The following is an 18,472-nucleotide window of genomic DNA, read 5'->3' as shown; positions in this document are numbered from 1 at the left end:
TTTGTTTCCAAAAACTAGTACAAAACCTAAAGTTAGAAGTGGAATAATGGTGAAAGAGCTAGCAAAACTAGACTAGAACTTTTGAACTTCCTATAGACTATTTTGTGTCTAGAACAAATTGTGTTCTTTGAACTTCTCAAATTCCTTTGTATAGTGTTGATAATTATGATTTATGATTTGTTTTATTTTTTAATAAATATTATTGAGGGAAAACAAATTCTCTTGACTTTTGAGAAAATCATAACATAGTGTATTCTATGCACATCACAAAAGATATAGTTAGATTTAGTATTTTAAGAAATAATTTCGTAGAATGATAGGTAAGAGTGAGAGCTACAAGTTATTTATTTAAAATAAAATAAAATTGTTGATTGTTTTTTATGAGATTTTGAAGTGGTGACATCTTGAGGTGGTGACATATTGAAAATTAGGTGTGTGTTCATACATTGCATATAACTTGCATCAAAAAAAAATTTAAATGAAAATATTTTATAAGTGTTTAGAATCAAGTGTTCAACAATATTATAAACTTTATTTTAATTTGGTCAAGTAGATGAAAATTTATTAAGAAAATAGTAGACATATGTTTCTTACAACTATGAAGGCGCTAATTAAGAAAATAGAAGTTTACTATGCTAATTGTTCAAGGTGGAAATGACATCAATGAGTCTAAAAATGAAAACTATAGATATTACAAGTTTAACACTTTCTCCCTAAGTCATTCACTACAAGAGAACGAGTGGCTTCCAAACACGACTCTCAATTTATGAACTAAGTTAGAATAGACAATTCTGGATAAGGTAAAGGGATGCCAATACTAAACTCAAGTTATATCAAGTAAATATGCAAGAAATAAATCTTTCATGCAATGCAAATTAATTAAAGATATCCAATGTAAATGTGGAATTGAACTAATTGATTTAATGAGAAGTGTAAGATAGGTCTAGGTGCTAGATATATGCATCAATCCAATTAAGGTACAAAATAAGGTCTACACTAAAAGATGAAATAAGTGATAATATTTACCTCAAAATCTTCAAGGTAATGTTTCATTTGGCTCCAATAATTATGGATTTAAAACTATGACTGAACTTCTAGTTGTAGATTTATGATCCTGATAGAAAGTTTTAAAAAAATGTTGTTTTCAAATCACACCTCTAAGAACAATTTGACTTGGTGGTAAAGCATCATGGTAGTTTACAACAAGATGGACATGTTCCCAAGACACAATATCAAATTTGACCCAACTTCTTTGAAAAGGTCTTGGAAAGTAGTTTCCAAATTTGTGGTTGCAAATTCAATAAAGCAAGTTTTTTATAGTATTGGAGTGCGTGGGTGGTTATGAAGGGGTTTGACTTAGTCAACCACATTTTTTAGTGATTTATACCTCCATGAATAGCCATTATAAATAATGTTATGTGTGTACATGTAGTGTTCATGAGTCTTGGATAGTAGATCTAGAGTGCAAAGAGATAGAAAATTATAAGAATATACTCTATGAGAGAAACCCTAGCACATAATGTTGGGAGGTCGGTGCCTACATCCCCTCTAGGGTGGTGCCTCTATCCAACATAGACTGATGGATTTGTGACATGTTCTTAACTACCTCTTGTGGATCCTTGTCTTTGCCTATTGTAATGTTCATTGACAACTTGATCTTTTGTTGTATGACAAAAGTGATTCCAACAAGTGGTATCAGAGCATTGGGTTAGAGGTTCAAATCCTTTAGGTTATGTTGAAGGGGGGATTGTTAGGAGGTTGATGCCTCCATCCCCTCTTGGTTGGTTCCTTTGTCTAGCATAGACCAACGAATTTCTGACATGTGCTTAACTACCTCCCATTGATCCTTGTCTCTAGCTTTTATAACATTCACTAACAACTCAAGAATTTGGTGTAATGGCAACAGTGATTCCAACATTTAAATATTCTTGTAAATATAAATATCTACAAAATATGAAGAGACAAAGATCATATTTTCATATAACATGGAAAGCTTTTAAACCCCATAAGGTTGCAGTACTCTACCTATCTTCATGATCCCCTTACATCTCCACATCAAGGTGTCATGTAGTGATTGAATGCTTGAGTTGAAATAATTTGGCTGAAGATCTCAATTTAGAATGAAAGAACTAGATTCATGTCCCTTAGCTTCTACCTTACAATTTCTCTATATAAAATTGGAGTGCCTGGATACACACTTGTACCTTCTTTCATCATGTGAAAGTGAGGCTTTTGATGTCATTTTATAGTGAATTTATGAGATAACCCTTGTAGGACTCGACTATAGTAGGAAGGAATCAACTTGAAATTTGAAATAGCACCAAGGCAAAAATTTCCTAGCCACCTAGGAATAGGTCAATCAGGGTTGACTTATTCTCGAGGAGGCCAAATTCTTGGATTTTTAGTTGATGATTTTGGGATTGCGAGGTATAATGTGCATCAAGGATTGACAAATGATGATCAGAGTAGGGAAATATGGTTTAGGAAGTGGATGATGCCTAGAAATTAGATCCTACCTCAGCCTTTGAGTGAGAAAAAGAGAAATCAAGGAGGATATATTAGGTCCTACCTCAAATTCCACCCACGAGAGAGAGAATGAAAGAGGAAATTGTTAACTTGACAAAATCCTAGAACCCTACAGTAAAGATTTTGATTGTTGTCATTGCTGGTAGAAAGGTAGAAAAGGCCAAGTTACACATAAGGAAATAGTAAGTGTTATTGAAACCCTAAAAGCTTATATTATCAAAAACAGTGAAACTTATTGGATAAGCCAAAGAAAAAGGTCAAAAATGGTTTAACAAATATTTATAAACCCTAATTAGATCATGAAATGAAACAAAGGATATTACAAAAGTAGAAGATGCAAAGTGTAATGCTCCGCTAGGGAACCCAAAAGAAATTAACCTAATATGTCACTGAGTTTGCAAAACAATTTCTTTTAAAGATTAAAACAAGAGATAATATAGTGGAAGCAATAACTCACATGCATAAAAATAATTCATAAACATATGACATCTCTTAAGGGTTCCATGAGGTCGAATCAAATTTATAATTTTTATATGGAAAAATCAAGTAAAGGGTTTAGACATACTCATATATTGCATGTCTGATTAGAAAATAACACGTGTTTCAAAAACCAACAATATTCTTGAAACAAGTTTGATTTTAAAATCATACTTTGAATTATGCCACTAGTTGTAGAACTTGAGGTGAAGTCTCACATTAAGAATGGAGCAATGATAATAAATCTTTTAGCAATTTTAAATTTGATAGCTCCAAAGCAAGTTTGAATATAAAATCACTCTTCAAACACTAGTTTGAGAACTCATGGAAAAATTTAACATCAATAATGAAACAATGGTCAATGAACAATTCAAGAATTTTACAACCCAACACTCTTTTAGGACAAGTTTGAGTTCAAAATTTCATTGTGGATTCCAATAATAATTCTAGAACTGGAGGTGCAAGCCTATATCAAGTTGAACAGAACATTGATTTTAAAGTGCATAGTCATAACTCACTAGAAAATTATGAACCTTCTATTGAGAGGTTCTGGGCCTAACAACTAGTTCAAAACCCAAAGCTAGAAATGGAAAAAAGGTGAAAGAGCTAGAAAAAATAGACTAGAACTTTTGAACCTCCTATATAGTATTTTTTGTGTCCAAAACAAATTGTGTTATTTGAACTTCTGAAATTCCTTTGTACTATGTTGAGAATTATGGTTTGTGATTTGTTTTATTTTTTAATAAATATTATTGAGGCTATTCTTTTTTAATTCCATTTACTTCAATGACCCTTGGCATCTCATCAAATTTGTATAAATTTATCTTGATTGGGATGGTACTACTTATTAGCTTTCATACTTCTTTATTGATTTTTTTTCTTAATATGGTTTTTCAATACCATAGGTTTTGCACTAGGCATTGTAATTTGAATCTATAATTTAGATCAAAATATTCATAGCTTATTCACTCTTGTATATCTCATTGCACATAGAACACTTATCAAATGTTTGAATTAGAAGAAAATGACCCTTCAAATTATCCATGTTTATGATGCACACGATTGTAGATGGTGAGATAGCTGACTAGTTTATTGGAAGAACTATTAAAAACATTAATGGAAGAAATGTTGATGCTTAAGAAGTGAGGATCACAAATGAACACCACAAAATCAATATTTGATAACTCCAAAGGTTCTTCACTTAAGGGGAAATATGATACCATGCTCGTTCATATGGAGTGGTTTATAATTGGAAACACATAGGAAACATATTGCCTAAATAAGAGCTTGAGGGAGATGTTTGGGGAGGAGATGAGAGTTTATATGGAAAAACATGTGGGTAAGTGCATCAAGATGCTAAGAAAAAAGGGGGGTATAAGTGGCCACTATTTTTTTGAAATTAGGTTTAAAGTTAAATACCAAAAAGAAATATGAGGGTCATGCACTAAAAACTAGGAAATTTGCAAATAATAAGAATTGTAGTGCACTATAAATCTATTTTGTAAACTACAATTTTTTTAATTTAATATGGTAAGGGGGTCAAACCTACAATAGATAAAACAAATTCTCTTGATTTTTTAGAAAACCATAAGATAATGTATTCTATGCACATCAAAAAAGATATAGTTAGATTTGGTGTTTTGAGAAATACTTTCGTAGAATGATAGGTAAGAGTGAGAGCTACAAGGTATGTATTTAAAAATAAATAAAAATCTATTGATTGTTTTTTTACGAGATTTTGAAGTGGTGACATCTTGAAAATTAGGTGCTTGTTCACACATTGCATATAACTTGTGTCAATTATTATTTTTAAATATCTTATAAGTGTATAGAATCAAGTGTTCAAAAATATTATAAACTTTATCTTAATTTGGTCAAGTAGATGAAAATCTATTAAAAAAAATAGTAGACATATGTCTCTTAGAACTGTGAAGACACTAGCAAAGAAAATAAAAGTTTGCTATGCTAATTGTTCAAGATGGAAATGACATCAATGAGTGTAAAAATGAAGACTTTAGATCATACAAGTTTAAAACTTTCTCACTAAGTCATTCAATACAAGAGAATGAGGGGCTTCCAAACATAACTCTCAATTTATGACCTAAGTTGGAACAGAGAATTGTAGATAAGGTAAAAGGATGCCAATACTAAACCAAAGCTATATCAAGTAAATATGAAATAAATAAATATTTCATGCAATGTAAATTAATTAAATATATCCAATGTGCAAGGTAATGTTTCATTTTGTTCCAACAAATATGGATTTAAAATTGAGTGAACTTCTAGTTGGATATTTGTGATCATGATAGAACGCAAAAAAAAAGTTGTTTTCAAGTCATACCTCTAGGAACAATTTGACTTGGTGGTAAAGCGTTGTGGTAGTTTACGACAAGATGGACATGTTCCCAAGATACAATAAAAAATTTGACCAAACTTCTTCAAAAAGGTCTTGGCAAGTAGTTTCCAAATTTGTCATTGCAAATTCAATAAAGCAAATATTTTCTAGTATTGGTGTGTGTGGGTGATTATGAAGGGGATTGGCTTGGTCAAACCCATGTTTTAGTGCTTTCTACCTCCACAAATATCCATTATAAATGATGTTGTGTGTGTACATGTAGTGTTCATGAATCTTGGATAGTAGATCTAGAATACAAAGAGATAGGAAATTCTAAGAATATACTCTATGAGTGAAACCCTAGCATGTAAATGTTCTTGTAAATATAAATATGTGAAAAATATGAAGAGAAAAAGATATATATATATATATATATATATATATATATATATATATATATATATATATATATATATATATATATATATATATATATATATATATATATATATATATATATATATATATATATATATATATATATATATATATATATATATATATATATATATATCTTAGCAAGCCCATAAGGCTAAAGTACTCTACTCATCTTCATGATCCCCTTGCATCTCCACATCAAGGTGTCATATAGTGATTGAATGCTTGAATTGAAACATTTTTTATGAAGATATCATTTTACAATGAAAGAATTAGATTCACCCCTTATCTTCCACCTTGCAATTTCTCTATGTAAAATTGGAGTGCCCATACACACTTGTATATTCTTCCATCATGTGAAAGTGAGGCTTTTGATGTCTTTTTATATTGAATTTTTGAGATAACCCTTGTAGGAGTCAACTGCAGTGGGAAAGAATCAACTTGAAAGTTGAAATAACACCAAGGCCAAAATTTCCTAGCCACCAAAGAATAGGTCAATTAGGGTTGAATTATTCTTGAGGAGGCCAGGTTCTTGGATTTTTAGTTGAGGATTCTGGGACTACGAGATATAATGTGCATCGAGGATTGACAAATGATGATTAGAATAGGAAAATAGGGTTTAGAAAGAGGATGACTCCTAGAAATTAGACCCTACCTCAGCCTTTCAGTGAGAAAAAGAGAAATCAATGAGGATATGTTACATCCTACCTTAAATTTCACCTAGGAGAGAGAGAAGGAAAGAGGAAACCGTTAACTTCACAAAATCCTAGAATCCTATGGTAAAGATTTTGAAGGTTTCCATTGCTGCAAAAAAGGTGAAAAGGCCAAGTTCTACATAAGGACATAAGAATTCTTATCAGTGAACTAGAGCAGAGTTATCAGAAATATTGGAGTGTTATCAAAACCTTAAAATCTTATATTATCGATAGTAGAAAATATTGATAAGCCAAAGAAAAAAGGTCATTTTTTTTAATAAATATTGAGAAACCCTAATTAGGTCATGAAATGAAACAAGGGATATTACTAAAGTAGAAGAGACAAGGTGTAATGCCCCACTAGGGAACCCAAAAGAAATTAACCTAATATGTCACTAATTTTTCAAAACATTTTTTATTAAAAAGATTAAAACACCAACAAATAACATAGCAGAAGTAATAACTCACATACATATAACCAATCCATAAAAAGATTACATCTCTTATGGTTCCATGAGGTTGAATCACATATATATGTTTTATTAAGACTAAATATATGATACATAACAAAATCCTCATCATAGAATAACCATAAGTACGAAGCAAATGAAATAATATACTAATGCATAAGATGCCACATGACATAACCCAAATGCATAATCATCCTTTGTACAAGTCACAAGGTATGAAAGCTAAAAGAATAACATCATGAATAAATACAACATTTGATAAGATCTCCAATAATCAAATATAGTACATCAGAGTATGACCAAAGAACATAATCACAAGATTAGAAGAATAAAACAACTACACAAGCACATCCACCAATGTCATCCAACTATTAGATTTCAATGGTATTAAAAACACTACCATTCAAGCTCGTGGAACATAAATGGCCATGCACTCCCACCGTGCTAAGGAGATAATCTCAAGTCCCATATGGATAACAATCTGATAGTCATAAACATCATCTAGGTCCAGGAAATCATGATAGCAACCTATCTCAAAGGTACCAAGATATAAGTAAAAATCTAAACCTAGGGGCAACAAAGACACATAGGATATATACTATGTAAGGGAACAAGTGTCATCACATGAGCCAACTCTAAGTTTACCCTAGTAGCCACTCTAGACTCTACCCCCCTAGTGACTCTATGTGGTATCAATATCCTTTCTTATAGACAAGGCATACTAACAAGGCAAGGTCACAACCAAGCATCCTCTGTACTCCCATTCTATCCTATACTATCACTCAAGGCATGGGCAAGGTAATCCATGACTCATTAATTCATTTTAAACCCATTTAATAAATATTTTTATCACTTATTAAGACAACTTACAATGGGTTACCCGAGCAACATCTTTAGGGCTCTGGCCTCCATTGCAAGTCACTTCCCAACACGCATAAAGATAACCTACCCTAAGCTCATAGAAAATAGTCTTGTCAAGTCACAATGACCACATCAATATTATACAAGCAATTATAAATCACAATATAAACACCGATCAAAACTGTAGCAATATTTTTTCATGGGTCTTTAACTAACAACTAGAAAATCAAAGAAATGTGGTTAATACTTTATATTCATACGAAGATAGTTATAACATATATGTTCATGTGAATGAGATTAATGGTTACAATCAATTAAATGGTAATTTTTTAACTAACAATTGAGGATACCATCAATGAATTTAACACAAAATTAAAAAATCTACATACCATATAATTCAAAACCAAAATCCAATCCATAAATACCGCCTAGGAACAAATAGCTATATAACTTTATCGAAATGAAAAATACCATCTAATACCACTATATCATTTAGGGCATCAAATATCATTATATCATTTAGGGCATCAAATACCACAATATCATCCCTTCTCCTTCCATTTCTAATTATGGAAATAACATACAGTTTGAAGATATGTTCATATTTATTATTCACATAAATGAAAGATAGAAATAACAATCCATCAAATAAACCTATCTCTTGCATATAAATATATTTCATGTTTAGTTGGAAGATCAACCGATCTAACTGGTTAACAATTTCATTGATAATAAAAGTTGTTTACATTTAAAGAAAATAATTGAATCAATGATTTAAATCAATCTATCATATCTTCTACTTGTATAAACATCATAAAAGTAAAATACCCGTTACCAACAAATGTTTGATTGCATAACTTATCTTTGTTTGGTGCATGTCTAGACCTTGTGGAGTGGGGAAACATTATCAGGGGCTTAGCCTCCTAACCACAGACCCTTAAAATTATCCCCACAAATCTCATTCGAAAAAGACCCTCCCTACCTGGAATATACATGGAACATCTTGTCCAGCCACTAAGCATTCTAGTTCTTAATTCCACCACTCGACTTGGCAACATGGTACATATTGGACAAAAATGAGCTTACTTGATAATTCTTTAAGTTTAAGTAAATAAGTTATCATGATAGTTCTAATTCCTATTCTTTGTTTTTATAGGAATTGCTTTTATCTCTTCACTCTCTTTCATTGGCCATCCAACCAAAGTGAGTTCTTGGTATTTGATCATTAATGAATTCCTTCCATTAACTGTTCGCTACTAACACTTAGCTGATATAAAGATGATAATTTATTTTTGGCGTTAAGCCATTTTTTTGACTCAAAGACCTCACTCTTGTAAAATCAAAGGTTCATATTATCATAAATAAGGGACTGTAAGATAATAAAAGAAAATAAAAATACACACATTGCATATTCCTTTTGTTTCTAATTCAAAATAGACCAATATACATGATAAAGCTTGGTTGTACAAAACTAATCATCTTTAAAAAATTTGTATCTTAAATAGAAAAAAAGGTTTCTATTCCTCATGGAATACGAAATTGATTTAAATTTTGCCCCTTGCCCTCTCACCTGCATTTCAATTGCAATATATGCTACTCTCATTGAGTAAAGGTACAAAGTTCTGTCACCTTTCAGGCTAACTTATCAGAACTACTAAATTTGAGTATTTCTATCAAAAAATCCATTTTGTTCAAACATATGATCTTGATAAATTTTTTCTAGCTAAGTTATATATGGTCTCACACTTTTCCATTTGGAAATGTCCATTAAATGCATGTTTTATACTAGTTAGTATCCAATTACTAAAGAAATACAATTATTTTAGAAAACTAATGTTTCAATAACTCTTACTATTTGTTATGATATTTTTTAGTAACATATCAACACCATTTTATAGAGCTCAAACTCAAGATATTCTCATATAAAGTTCATAGAGTTTTAATTAGATATAGTATATTATAATTTAAAAATTCTACAAGTATGTATTTTAACACTCAAGAAGATGTCAATTCTGAATTAATTTTTTTTAAAAATTATATGATATTCTAGAGGAGAGAGTCCTCTTCTAGAATTTATAAATTTTCTTTTGTTTGGAATAGATTCATTTTGAAAAATGTGGTGGGAGATAAACACTATCAATTTGAATAAGTTGAAATTTGAATCATTATAAAAGAGAAAATATAGGTCCAAAGCCAATTTTTATTTTTGATTGTTCTAGCTACATATGTTATCTATAACATAATCTAAGATCAAAGTGAAATAAGTTTATTTCATGTAGTTTTGTGGTGGGAACTAGACCACTAATTTTTAGCATTTTTCAGCAATTAAAAGTTATCTTTGAAAAATAGGAAAGGATATATTTTTTGTTTCCAAATAATTATTAAAATTTATAATCCTAAACTTCATCCATTTCTACACATTTCATTAGTTTATTTCATTTTCAAATTCTAAATAATAATACCAAATTAATGGCATTGAAGGTGAACAACTATACTTTTGTTAGCCTTTTCCTTTGTACAACGGTGACACAAGTTTGTGCTTTTAAACCATTTCCCTTTTTCTCATATCAGTCTACATGACATTCAACATTAATATCCTCTGCCAGTGAAGAGAAAAATGTCAACATAATTAACCGATAGGCTTTTCCTTTGAGGTTAGTTGCAACCGGAAGTTGTCTCACACTAGCAAACAAGCAATCTAAAAACCATTTCCTGATCATGGTTTGGAATGATTGATCTCCGCATCAAGATCATGGTTTGGAATGATTGATCTCCGCATCAAATCTATACTTAAGATTTTAGCAATCATGATTATGCATTAGATTTTATCAAATTTGTACATCAATCATGATTCTATGCAATCCAAAGATTTCAAATCACATCATCTACTAGAGGTTTTTCTCGTTCACACACTATCGATTTGTTTTGTCACTTGCCTGCAACCACAATTCTATATTTATTGTTTGAGTTGTGCTATAAAGATAGCATTGCAAGGGAGCTGTTCAGGGAATTTATAACAATGGTGAGATAGGAAATTATATGCAGAGTGCCCAACCCAAGCACAAGCAAATGTGTGAGCCAACACCAAAGGGCATCATCTTTAATGCATGCTTGCACTCTTTGCATCGACAAAATGCTTGGTTCTAAACTACTCATGGTGGGGACAGACACAATTGCCAAATCACATCTAGATGTCTGCAATTATATAGATGAATTTTTTTTCCTCTTCCCTCTAGTTTATCAATAACAAAGGCCTCATTCCACCCCTTCCATTGCATTTCAATGCCTTCCATAATGAGGGATTCAAAGGGAATGGATAATGATTGTTGTCAGAGTTAACAAAAGTGATGTAGGATCGATGGGAGATGAGCTTCCAAATGAGTTGCATCATGGGATTAATGTGACCTTGTGCATGAAAAGGAATAAGAAGCACATGAGGAGGCATCATTTAGACCTGCACCTGCCTCAAGAGAAACAAAAATGTAATCTTTTTGTTACCAAAGAAAGCCCAAATATATTTGGAATCTAAATTATTTTTCCTTTGGATGATAAGAAATATTCATTATAATAAATTAAACTCTTGTCTCTTTATTTATATCGAATAAAAATTGTGTTTATTGAACATTTCAACTCTGCCCTCCACATGGTTATGCCTGCCATAACACACTATGTGCAATAATGTTTGAATAGCCTCTTTGGCATTCCTAAAGGGAATTACCAATCCACTCTATAATTTTTTGGTAAATAAAATTTAATGTGTTTTCTAAGTGGTCTTTATCCTTTGCTATGTATAGATATTGCAATGGGTGAAAATACAACATAAATAAGATGTAGGTTCAGAATTTAGCATAGAATGACAGTTGATATAACATCACAATAGAAAGTAGACAACTTGTGTTAAGTTATTCAAATTTTTAATTAGCCGATGGGCTTTCACTATGAGGTTGCAAGCAATCTGAATTTGTCTCACATTGATAAACAACTCTTAGAAAATGGTTTCAGCTCCCAAAAATTGGTTTCCATGGTTTTCTAGTAAACAACTTTTTGAAAATGGTTTTAGGTGACTAATATGGAGCATTGGATACTTGTTGGATGGTGTCACAGTGACATTAGTGGGGCATCTCCTGCAGCTCTTGGTAGCACCTGCAAGGGAGCTGATCCTACTCATACTATCGTTGCCCTTGCTCCTACCCCCCCCACGAAGTCTCTTAGAATGGTGAGGGGGGAGTATGAGAGAATGTCTTATCTCTTCTAGCTACAATATATTCTCCATATACTCACAATGTCTCCCAACAAAAGCTCGACAAAGGGAACTCCTTTCACTATTTGTTGTGAAGTGAGGTGGAACCAACCCAAGTGAACTATTCACACTATACAATTCAGTCCCCTCATAAATGATGTTGCCTGCACATTACCATATGATTAATTTTAGATACATATTCATCTAAACAAATTAAAGTGTATCCCTTCTCAAAAATATTTCTTATATCTAAGATAATACATACATCACGCAACCTGCATAAATATGAACATGATACCATTAAAAGGGAGAAATTGAATAATTGAGGACTGTTGTTATTTTGAATTTCCAAAGAGATATTGGAAAGAAAATGTTGTAGCATATACCTAAGAAAAGTCGAGGGATCTAAGAATGGTGAGATTGAGATTGCAGTGTGTATTTTAGAGCAGAGATGCCACACTCACCATGTGAGCGACTACATTTTGATGTCACAGCCCTCCTCTAGTTTGAAAGTAGCATTCCAATCACAGCCTAACAAATCACTTGGACAATATGAATTGCTTGCCAAGTTCTACTGAAAGTTCTTGGGTTTCATCGTAAACTTCTCACGAAGTTGAGAGTGAAGAAAAAACAACACTTCAATCACATAGGAAGACATGTGGAACATTTAGGATTACACTACATTACACTAAGAAGACATGTGGAACATTTAGGATTACACTACATTACACTAAGAAGACATGTGGAACATTTAGCAATTACACTATGTAACCACACTAAGATGACATGTGGAGCATGTAGCAATTGCATGTTAGAATGATCAATAGTATATATATACACATTTTTCAAATCTATTAGTTTTAACACTATTAATGTAATTATTGTGAAGGAATTTTGAGTGACAACATTGACTATAAATAGTTTTGAAACAAAACTACTATGTATCAATTTATTTATGAAAATCATCATATTTTTGAGAATTCCTATTCCCTATTGAATAACTTAGCAACACTTATAGCACAACACAGCCAGGCACATTTAGCACATTTCTTCAAAATAACATCAACAACTAAATTTGTAAGTGCCAATTTTTCTATCCTTAAAATATTGGGTAACCATCTTTTTAGTAAGAATTTAATATTGAAAATTTATATTTTTATAATATAAAGTATTACTACAAATTAAAAAAAATTTAAATGTATTGTTTTAACATATGATTTGCTTTGCTTTAGTGTAAATATAAAAAAATAAATCTTATATTAAAAATTAAATTAAAATTTATTTTTTTAAATCATTATATTTATCAAAGGTATATAATAGATAGAATGTAGAAAATTTAAGAATATATTGTGAGATTAAAGTCTCATCTTTCATACATAGTCTCCTAGCAATAACTTAGAAATACACCAAAACTTTTGAGAGGTTTTTCTCCGCCATTGAAGCAAACCCTTTTCCATGAAAGAATAAACTTGTGGTTGTAGAGAAAAATATTATAAGAAAGATAAAATATTATGATATCATAGTACTTACACATAGATGACTTACTAAATAGTACACAAATCATTTCAAGCATACTAAACTCATACTTCGCCTTCCCACTCCCTACATTTCTAGTGGTTTGAGCTTCAATAATTAACTAGTAAAAAGTTAGAAATAAAAAACTAAAATCTTTGATTGATTGTAATTTTATGAATATAATTATAATCACTAGGAGGTAATACTTGCATTTTTGCAATAAAGAAGGAATGCAATTGTATTGTCATTAATTTTTAAAATGATAAGGAATAATACAGCTTGGGTGAGGAAATTTCACCATGATGTGGCAAAGAACCTCAATGGAATGCCCTTGTACAATATTGAAATAAAATTGAAAACAAATGCCACATAATGACTTACTACTTCCCTTAATGAATTTAACTCTAATTTTAATTTTAAAAATATAATACATTATTTCACTTTAATAACTTATATCAAATTGTTGATAAAATAATTCAAACTTTTAACTATATTGTATTTCTTTAGAAATAAATTATTATAATAAAATAAAATAATTATTGAATAAATTTAATTATATAATATTGTGTGAAAATGATAATATTTATCAATACATAATTGATATATAATATAAATTGAATTAAATATATAATATAATATTATATATGTATAATTTTTTGTTTGTATTATAATATATTTTAAATATATATTACAAATAAAAATGAGTTCATGTATTATTTTTTAAATATATAATTAATATAAAATAAAATAAAAACTTATAAAAATCTTAATCAAACATAAAAATAAAAATTGTTTTGAATTTTCAAAAGATTCAAATATTGACATATTAATGATGTATAATGAATTCTAAAATCTAGAAGCACAAAAACTATACAATATTAATCTACTATTTGTTTATTAACACATATTTGTATAATGTCAATTTTATATGCTTCCTTCTATTACATATATCTTTAATTATTCTTTCAAACAAAAACCCTATCGACTACCCTTCCACCTCCTTTTGAGTGCAAGTACTAGTTAATATATTTGATAGACCATTCATGTAATGTGATGCATCAATATATAGTCTAGTAAGAGACAGACAAATCTCTTCTTCTGGCGGGGTGAGGTTGAGATATGAAAGAGTAGCCAAAGCAAACCTTCTGAAGCATTATCCTCTTCGTTGTGAAAAAATCTTCACACAAGGTCATAATTCGACTGTTAAAAAGATTTTCACATTTTTTGATTTGTTGGTTTCTCTCTGGGATAATGAGGTTTGCATTGTATTTATTGTTGGGGCCAAATTAGAAATTCTCTGCACCCTTGATGGAATCAGAGATGTTATATATAACAAACATGCAAACTACCTTATAGACATTCAATCTATATTTGGAGAAAACAGATTGCTCACTACCAAGGTCGAACATATTCGGTGTAGAATCGATATTAACTGGGAGATTCTATTTGAAGGAGAGCATAAAATTGAACGGTAGGATTTTGACTTGCCAAATTGTTTGGGTATGATTTATGTTAAAGATGAGAACTTATTCAAATTTTTTGAGTTAGAAAAATATGAACCCCGATATACAGTTTGAAGTAGAGCTGGATCTATTGCCCAATTGAGATTTGGTAATCCTGGAAATAAAGAAACGGTGATGTTCAATACCAGCAGAGAGATATAGCTCGATGAGAACGTTCTAGCTCTTCCTCTCAAACTTATTTCAAAGCGCACTGGAAATGCAATTAAATTACACAAATTGTTTTTCAAGAGTTGAACAGAAACTTGCAAAGAATTTGTTGAAGATGTAAGAGTGTGCGAGGATAAGGTGGTGGTGTTTTTGAATATCATAGTAAGCTTTGTTGAAGCATTATCTGGTAAAAATACGCTCATTGTGGAGCTTTATCAAAACCATCTTTTCAACTAATTGTGAACTTTTGTAGGTGAGTGAATAGCTTAAAGCTAATCTCTTTCAACTTTCCCATTTTTACAGAGCTCTTTGTAGAACTTGTGGAGTGCGAGGTGATCTAAACATGTCATTTTAAAATGTTCTCCCAATACCCACCACTAAGACCCCCCCAATAGCCATTATAGTACTTTTTGGACAAATGGACCAATCAACAATCAAGAAAATGAAAAAATGAAAAAAGAGAACAGTTATTGGTGTTCATGGTGATTTGTTTTGGCATGTTTTACGAGGATTTTTTCAGGCGATAATTGGGGGAAAGACAATGGTTAAAGTGGCAGCATTGCATACATGGGCTACAAGTAGCTTGTTACCCCAGTGTTAATGAAAGGTCACACAAAATTCAATATAGAAACCTATACTACATATGTAAATATCATTCTTTCAATTATTTCAAGATTCAATTACTTATGGCTTTTTACCAAACTATTTTAGATAATATTAGACATAATTGAATGTAATAACATAATATCTCTATAAATTGTGAATAAATAATAACTTTACATATTAAATATTTGTGATGTTATTATTAAAATTATATTGTTTAGTTTTCGAATCAAGTGCATTGATTCATAGTTTATGAATATTGGTTCTTTTATCATCAAAGATTGTGATCTAAAATGTTGATAAAAAATCTTTAACACAATCTACTAAAAAAGGAACTGCAATAAGAACTCATAAGAATGAATGGAACACTAAACATTCATTGCATCTAGATTTAATGCTCAGAAAGAAAAAAAATTTAATTCAAAGAAAATCATGACCTAGAAAACAACGCTCTTAATTTTTTTTATTTTGGAATAAAGAAAATTCAAATATTTTTCTCAATAGAATAATACATTTTTAGGTAATGTACATCAGTATATCTAAGCCCACTAAATCTATTATAAATGTAAGTGCTAGTGTGTAGTATATGTGTTTATATATATATTCTATTATAAATTGTCTAGACATAATTGAATCGAATTACATTGTATGATATCTCTATGAATTGTGAAAAGATGATATTTTAAAATATTAATATTTGTGATGTCACTACAAGGATTTAATTGTGTGTGAACAAAAAACAATCGAATTTGGAAAACAAACTAACAATACTGATTGATTTTGGAAATTTAATAGATCCAAATGTATTGACTTGTATTTCACTAATAATACTCTATAAGAACATGTTTCTCATTAGAACAAAGCACTTATTACATTTTAGTGTTCAGCTCATAAAGACTTACATATAAAATATATCTTCCACTGGAAAAAAAATGTTCTTCTGAATTTCTTTTTTAATAAAAAAAGTCAAATATTCTTCTCAATAGATTCATACATTTATAATTAATAAACACCAAATATTTTTATTAGCCAGCTAAATGGTCTATAAATATTAGTGTTATAGCAAAAGGTTAAAAGACAAGTTTTGAAGGGTTCTTGAAACCCTATTGACGAGTATATAGTACGAGGATAGTAGTCCATACATCAAAGAGGAGGCGATAAGCATAGAGAATGGATATTAAGGAGAACCAAAAAAAATTGTGATTCATATTAAATATACGTATAAGAAAAGACGTCATTTTCATGTATGGATAGTAATATAGAAAAAATAGAAGTCATGTGTTGTCATGTGTGTTGCATTATCTATTCAGCTATAGCTGGCACAGGGGGTATAATTCCATCAAAGAGTGAGGTGCACTCACTTATGAAGTCCAACCTAGTAACTTCCAAGATCATTGAGTTCAGATGTAACTCATCATGATACAATTCCATTTTTCTTGTAACTGTGAATAAAAATTGGTTGTATTGAGCAGTTCGTATAGCAAACTCTGCACGATCAGGTTCAATAGCATCAAACTGTAGCATATAGAGCTCTTTTGCAGGCATGCCAAGGAGTTTAGTTGCAGTTTTATCGAAATTTGTTGCCCACAATGATCCACTATGGTCTTCAATCTTGACTTGAAGTACATATCTATAATCACAATCTAAAAAGGTGGTTAGACACTTTGGGCAATACCAACTGCAACCAGTATTTTGTTCAACCCTTTTCTTGCATTGCTTTCCTGCTATAACAAGGGGACAAGCTGGATAACAAAATTTCTTCCTTACCACAAAAACAAGGGTTGCTTTAACAATGTATTGGAGAGGTTTTGAGGAAGTTGGACATTCCTCTTCAATCTTGCTAATGGTTTTCCACACTAAAATCATAGGCGAATCTAGTAGGGTGGGTGTTGTTGCAAGAAACGCATGCCCATGTTCAGAAAACCAAGACTGTAGTTGGATGGCTTCATTAATATCAGGATTTACAAGTATCTGTGAAGTGGCAAGCGTGCTTACAACCCTACCATTGTATTCTACTAGACGACCACCTTTTATAACAAGCACAGTTGACTTCTGTAGATGATACATTTCTTGTAGTTGTGCACCTTCTTTCATAGTTGCTTGTCCCCATAGAGTTACATTAATAGTGGATGTAGAAACATCAACCATCTTGAGACTCCTTCTTACAACCTCAGTTCTATCTCACCTTCTTATTGTAGAGGCAGGATCCACACAAATGACAATTCCAATGAGATCAAGAGTAGAATCTATATTTAAATTCATAATCTCGACAATGGGTGTAAAAGTGTATCTAAGTGTTGGAAGTAAGAGGTCATCGTCACATAGTGAAAGTATTGAATCATTAGTTAAGGTGATTTAGAAGTAAGAGGTCATCGTCACATAGTGAAAGTATTGAATCATCTATTAAGGTGATTTCAAAATCACTTCCAATGACTTAAATTTCTCTACAAAATATGTACTCTTTGTTATACTTTTACCCAATGTTTGATTTGTGTTTGCAACTTTATTGTTATCTAATATGTTTTACATTTGGTAGTACCAAATATGTTCTAAAGCAATAACCAACCCTTTACTTAGGCTAATTTAACATTTGTACAAAGAGGTTCAACACAAATACTACTCTTACTCTTCAACATACTTGT

General features: G+C 30.8%; 1 protein-coding gene across 1 annotated transcript; it reads right to left on the bottom strand.

Moving 5' to 3' along the window:
- Nucleotides 1-17,132: 17,132 nt before the first annotated feature.
- On the bottom strand, nucleotides 17,133-17,978 carry LOC149540988 (replication protein A 70 kDa DNA-binding subunit A-like). Its single transcript, XM_089802768.1, has one exon. The coding sequence runs from the start codon at nucleotides 17,976-17,978 to the stop codon at nucleotides 17,133-17,135; it is 846 nt and encodes a 281-aa protein (XP_089658894.1).
- Nucleotides 17,979-18,472: the final 494 nt, after the last annotated feature.

Source organism: Cupressus sempervirens, chromosome 9 (genome assembly GCF_028749045.1).
Source record: "Cupressus sempervirens isolate cs-2001-9-10 chromosome 9, ASM2874904v1, whole genome shotgun sequence".
NCBI classification, from domain to species: domain Eukaryota; kingdom Viridiplantae; phylum Streptophyta; class Pinopsida; order Cupressales; family Cupressaceae; genus Cupressus; species Cupressus sempervirens.
The sequence above is the reverse complement of the archived record's forward strand: the minus strand, read 5'-3'. Positions and strand labels throughout refer to the sequence as shown.